Consider the following 6,357-nt stretch of genomic DNA (forward strand, 5'->3'; position numbering starts at 1 on the left):
TCACATCCAATTTGCCAAAACTACAAAATATGTCACTTGTGTATTGACATGTAACATGTTTATCATTAATGGATGATTTAAATTAACAAGCTTGAATATTACTTTAAGTCTCGACTTATTTCTTAATTTTGGATACTTGAAAGAAAAAACCTTGGAAGTATTTATTCTTTAGACCTCTCAGTTGTGATTTTTAATGATCTTTTGAGCTTAAGCAGAACTCTATTTTATTATTGGGACAGAGAAATTCAAAATTATTTTTCTTAGGACTAACCAGATTGAACCAGTAAAAATCACATCCAATTTGCCAAAACTGCAAAATATGTCACTTGTGTATCGACATGTAACATGTTTATCATTAATGGATTTGGAGCAGATAAAATTGTTCCTTTTTTAATTAGAGATTTTTATAATGTTGAGTATGGAAAATTTTTTAGTAGAAAGTGTTTTCTCTAAATGATAGTGTAATTTATAATAATCACTAATCAGACTCTAATGCAAACAAAAATCCCCCCCAAAAAAAGTATATTGACATGTTTTATCTTTATTTACTTGACTTCGTACCCCATGCAATTTGGAATGGGCTATTCATTTGCATTCCAGGATGGATAAAACCCAAATAAAATGAACTTTTAATTAAATTCAAATATATGAATTAATATGCAACTAATTTAAAGTACAAAAATCTCATACGAATTTTAAAATCAATAGGACTAAATGACTATCTTCACTTTCAATTTGGCAAATGTTACTTGTATATTACTTTAGATATCTAAGGTATAAAATTAAAAATCTCCAATAAGAAAAACATAAAGGTTACAAGTTTGAAAAATTAGTATGACAAGAAGACTTAAAACGGCCAATTCTGGTCCACATACGAGTTCCCATTATTGGCTTGCGGCCGATAAGAAATTCTCCTTTTCTTGTTGGACTTTTAACTGAAAGCATTGCGCACAAGTTGCAGAAGAAAATTATTCTTTCCACAAATCTTTGCTTGATTCTAATTTTTTCATATATCTTTTAAATATTTTACAGGAAAAAGCCTCAAATATGTCATCGAATTTTCAGAAAAGGTTCATTTATGTCATCCGTTAAAAAATTAATTCATCTATATCATTGTTCTTAAAGAAAATGCTCATTCATGCCTTTTTTTTAACTCCAGTTTTGCAAAACCATTTTTTACACCCCAGAAAGGTTTAACACTTTTCAATTGGTGTTTTTGGATCAAATATACATTTTTTACTTCTATTTAGGAACACCAAAAACGCATAAAGAACATTAACAATTTCCAAATTTCAAACTTGTTCAATTCTTCACGAAATCACCTCAAATTTCAAGAATGGTTTCCCTCCGAGCTAGATACCAAAACTTAATATCTTTTTGAGCTTGAATTCTACCTAACTCAACAAGACCCACTTGAAATTCCTTCAATGTTTCAAAACTTCAAATTCTTTAATGATAGAATCTTCTCCGCAACTCCAAATCATTTGACATTTTGAACAGACTCAAAAAACACTAGGCAACAGAGATTTAATATAAAAAAAACAACTACAAAAATCAAAGTAAAATTTTAAAATTTTGGGACTGATTTTCATTTTTTAGAATATTTTTTTAAATATGAGTGAATTTTTTAAACTCTACAAATGATTTTAGAATTTTTTTTAAAAATAAATAAATTAATGATGTAGCTGAAATTTGAGATGATTTCATGAAGAATTGAAGATGTTGAAAATTTGGGAGTTAGTTTATGTTCTTCATGTGTTCTTGGTATTCTTAAAGAAAAAGAAGCAAAAAGTGTAAATATAATCCAAAAACTCTAATTAAAAAGTGTCAAACTTAGTTTGGGGTGTAAAAATGATTTTGCAAAATTGAAATTAAGAAAAATGGCATGGATGAGCCTTTTCTTTAACATCAATGGCACAAATGAGCCAAACTTTCAACGGATGACATAAATGAGTCTTTTTCTAAAAATTCGATGACATCAATTTTTGTGACCAATAGTATTCATATTCTGTTTGACTCTCGAAACAATTCTGAATTGTGTAACATGCACGACTTTTGTTTCAGTATTGCTCGTACTTGATGTTCCATGTGTCAAATAAATACATAAAAGACTTTTATGAAGAGAGAAAATTCCACGAGGTCAGGATTTCCACAGGATGAGTTACTTTTCTTTTCTTATAGACCTTCAGTACAATGGAAACGTGCTCTTGTACTCAAGTTGACTTGTTGAGATGAAGGGAACCATTTACTTTATGCTGGAAAAAAAAAAGAGGCAAGTGAGGAAAACCTCTTCTTGATATCACTAATTTAAGTTTTAAGTGACACATACAATAGCTTAAGCTTCCATAAAACTAACAATTTGATTGAACCACAAACAATCAACACACCTTTAGTACTGCAAATCCACACGGGCTCTTTGAAATCAGCTAGCTGCTGCTGTCATGTTGTATGAGATAGAACGAGCGAAAGGACTATCATGAGCTAGATTCTTGAGAGTTCTCAGTATCATATACCTGGAAATGGTACCCTTATAAAAAGAACTCCAACTGCTTCGCTCCTTGCTCCTACAGCAAAATTTAGTGATGAGAGACCAAAAATGAAGAGGCTAGTACCCTATAGCCAATTTGAATTCAGACAAAGGGACTAAAAAACTTACCAGACACTTCAGTTCAATATGGTTACAGAATAGCTAGCCCTGCAGTTAGCTCCCACGTTATTGCTTTCGATCTTATATAAGATCAACAACGTCAGCTAACTTACAGATTTATCTGGTATATTCAGTGAGTCCATCAGTTAATTTTCTGCAACCAAGAAGTACCATTTGTCCATTGTTATAACTTATACAACTACCTCAGATTTAACAGCCATTGCATCTAGGACCAAAATCAATGTGATTCTCTATATGTACCAGCAAGAATCTTAATGAAAAAATTCCTGACCTTTTCAAAGCTATTTTCCAATCACTGAGAAACAGTAATAAGATGAAAAGAGTATTGAAGGTAAAGGACTTCCCTACAATTTTAGACGACCACTTCCTTTGACATCAGTAAGACAAAATCATCTAATGTACAACCATAAAAAACAAATCAAACAGGAAAAGCATGGAGAGTAATCACAGAAAGAACCATGCAGTGAGTATTTGCAAAAAAAAAACAACAGGTCCAAGCAATCTCAGCAAATATCCTCAAAACGTGGATATGCTAAAATAAGTACACATACAGCTAAAGCAGTCGAGGCTTTGTGAGAGTTTGTTACTGAAGTACCAAAGCAAACATTTAAAATTGTTGAAGGTTAGATGTTCAATGTTGGGGATCACAATGATCAAAATAAAATTTTACCAATTACTGAGGGACAAAAAATGCAATTATCCGAAAAACAAATCTCTAGAGTGCAAATCTTCATAACATACATATGAATTGCACATGACCATCACAGAGGTGAAGAAAAGCTAAGTTTTGCTGCAGAAATTACGAAGCTATTTGTTTAGGTATGTGCTAGAATATAGGAACCCTACTAGGAATATAAGACCTCGGTGGAATTACCCTACCCTAAAAAATGGATATACATTGGAATTGAACCAGGATGATGTTAGATGTCATAGACTAAAGGCTAAATATATAAGCTGTCTTGAGAATTAGTCTTTGTAAACAAGACAGAAATACTAGAAGCAGTAAGAAAGAAGTTCAGGAAATAGCAAAAGTGTTAACTTCAATGAAGAAGATAAAGGCATCTTAGCCAGTTATGATGCTTGCCTCCTCATGAAGCATTGTTTTTTCTCAGCAAATTACCAACAAGGCCAGGGAGAGAACGCCTGATTCATTTTATTAATCAAATGGACATAAATGAAATCCCCTCTACATTTTAGCCACATATTGGAACAATTCCGGAAGCAACTTTGACATGTGCAGCAAGATAATTTTTTGCAAGTTTGCTTGGCATAAGCATCATATCTCTAAGTAGACATTTTTTCTTCAAGGCTTTGCTTCTTTTCTTCCATAGATATCTCTCGTCTTCTTCTTTTGGTTGTAATGTGATTGGACAAGTGCAAGAAGAGTTTCTTATGGTCATAGTTTTCGTTCTACTTATATGTGAAGAAAGGAAGAGGACATTTCATGATGATGTAGTGTAAATATTTATGTAAAGAGCTAAGGGATTGATTCTCCAAGTATGTCTTTCCTTTACACATAATAAGGACATAATTTACAACAATATTAATTAACCTACTCTATCTCAGAGTAATACAGTACTAGAGCTGTATACATGGTTAAAAAGCCATTCCCTTTTACTTCTTTGACGCCTTTTATGTTGTCGGCAAACAGCATATCCCATGCTTCATATGTTCATTTTCCAGCCTCCTTCCACAAATGGCTCCGACATTGTCGTCCAAAGAATATCAAGGTTCTTCTGAACTATGAAATGTTTGCACAGGGGGAGCCTGCACGAACAATACTCTCATTAATGGGTAATTCTTTTGTGAACCATGCTTGCTCCCACTTTAGAATCAGATGTTGGGTATGAGGAACGTTAGAACAAACATTTACACTTCATTCTCTGACAATGTCTTATCCAAAACGGAACATACATTTTGAACATTAGTAACAAACTTGGCCACAAGGACTCCCCAAGTTTCAGAATCAACATCACCTGATGCAGCCAGTGCAAGCACCCTTAAAACTTCTGCGTTGAGTTCAGAGTCAAGAAGCCCCTTAATTAAGATGGAATAAGTAGATTTGTTTGGGTGACAGCCTTTGTCAAGCATCTCTTCCAGAACTCTAATTCCTTCCTTTGCATTTCCAACTTTGCAAAAACCTTTGATCAACATGTTGTAAGTAAAAGCATTAGGAACGCAACCCTTGTCTACCATGTCATCCCATAACCTCCCAGCTTCATGCAGCTTTCCTTTCTCACACATCCCTGCAATAAGCATGTTATATGTCAAAACACTAGGACTCGAACTCTTCTCAAACTCGTCAAACAATTTCCTTGCTTCCCGAATCTGTCCCTTCTTACAGAGCCAGTGAATAAGTGTGCTCAATATTGTATTATCTGGAGTACAATTTTTTACCAATAGTTTCTTCCACAAATCACACGCCTCCTCAACCTTCCCCTCTTCACACAAGACATCAATCACCTTAGAGCAAAGTGTTGGGCTTGGTATATACCTCTTATCTAGCATATCATTAAGTAAATTAATAGCTTCACCTGACTTCGTTTCCTTGCAAAATGCCTCAATCATAATTCCATACGTCACTTCATTTGGCCCAATCCCATTGTCCTCCATCTCATCCATTATCTTAGCTGCATCAATAAACTTCCCTTGCTTAGCATAACCATGCATCAAGATAGTGTACGTCGTTGCATCAGGCAACCACCCTCTGTCAACAATTTCATCAAACATCCTCTTTGCGCCCACTAAATCACCAAGTGATACATAACAGCCCAAAATAGTTGTGTAGCTCACAACATTGGGAATTATTCCCATCACAGGCATCTCATCAAGAACTTTGATTGCACTATTAATATCGTCTTTCTTACATAGAGCATTCAACAAGATATTACAAGTAAACACACTAGGCGTTATATGCAACTTCTTCTGGCTGTTCTTAAACAAAGCGTAAACAAAATCATACTCTTTGTTTTGTACTAAAGCATTCAATAAAGCATTAAATGATCTCACTGACCTCTGAACTCCAAATTTTTCAATTCGCAGAAAGGTCTTAAGGGCCAATTTGGGCTTACTAGCAATCCCATAGTTCCGAATCACATTAATAAACAAAACTTCCCCACATTTGATGGTAGAATTTCGCAATTCAGCTAAAAGGGTCTCAACTTTATCAAAGACCCGAGCACGACAGAGCTTGTTGATGATGGAGTGGTAGGTTTCATAATTATGGAAAAAACCAGGGTGGAAGTTGCCAGCGTGGTGAAAAATTTGGAGGGAAAGGTTAACATCATGCTGGGATTTGACGAGTGAGATGAGATTTTTATGGGAGAGGTATCGGGGCCATGGTTTGATGGGTGGGGTAACGGTGTAGGATTGGAGAAGCTCCGATTTGGATTTGATGGTAGCGAGGTGCTGGTACGACGGGTGGGTTTTGAAGGGGTCATCAACGGCGGTGCCGGCGGTGCCGGCGCTGGCGCTGGCGCCGGCGGTAGTTGAGAACAAATGGGTGAAGTTGATTGAGGTGTAGACCCACCGTCGGTGACCGGCAAACTTTGGGCAGATTGACATGGCCGAAACTCGGTGACTACGACGTTTCGATGTTGGTTTCTGAGTTCACCCGCCGCTTCGAGACAAACTTCTTGCATAATTACATTTCTTCCTTATACTTCTTACAAAACTACGTTTAACCCCTC

The 6,357-nt window shown here is 35.3% G+C and overlaps 1 protein-coding gene across 1 annotated transcript; it reads right to left on the bottom strand.

The window, feature by feature from the left end:
• Nucleotides 1-1,941: 1,941 nt before the first annotated feature.
• On the bottom strand, nucleotides 1,942-6,357 carry LOC102593620 (pentatricopeptide repeat-containing protein At5g16420, mitochondrial). Its single transcript, XM_006339687.2, has 3 exons — nucleotides 2,657-6,357; nucleotides 2,388-2,564; nucleotides 1,942-2,255 (listed from the first exon to the last, which is right to left on the bottom strand). The coding sequence occupies exon 1, from the start codon at nucleotides 6,230-6,232 to the stop codon at nucleotides 4,538-4,540; it is 1,695 nt and encodes a 564-aa protein (XP_006339749.1). The 5' UTR covers nucleotides 6,233-6,357; the 3' UTR covers nucleotides 1,942-2,255; nucleotides 2,388-2,564; nucleotides 2,657-4,537.

Source organism: Solanum tuberosum, unplaced genomic scaffold, assembly GCF_000226075.1.
Source record: "Solanum tuberosum cultivar DM 1-3 516 R44 unplaced genomic scaffold, SolTub_3.0 scf00010, whole genome shotgun sequence".
In the NCBI taxonomy this organism is placed as follows: domain Eukaryota; kingdom Viridiplantae; phylum Streptophyta; class Magnoliopsida; order Solanales; family Solanaceae; genus Solanum; species Solanum tuberosum.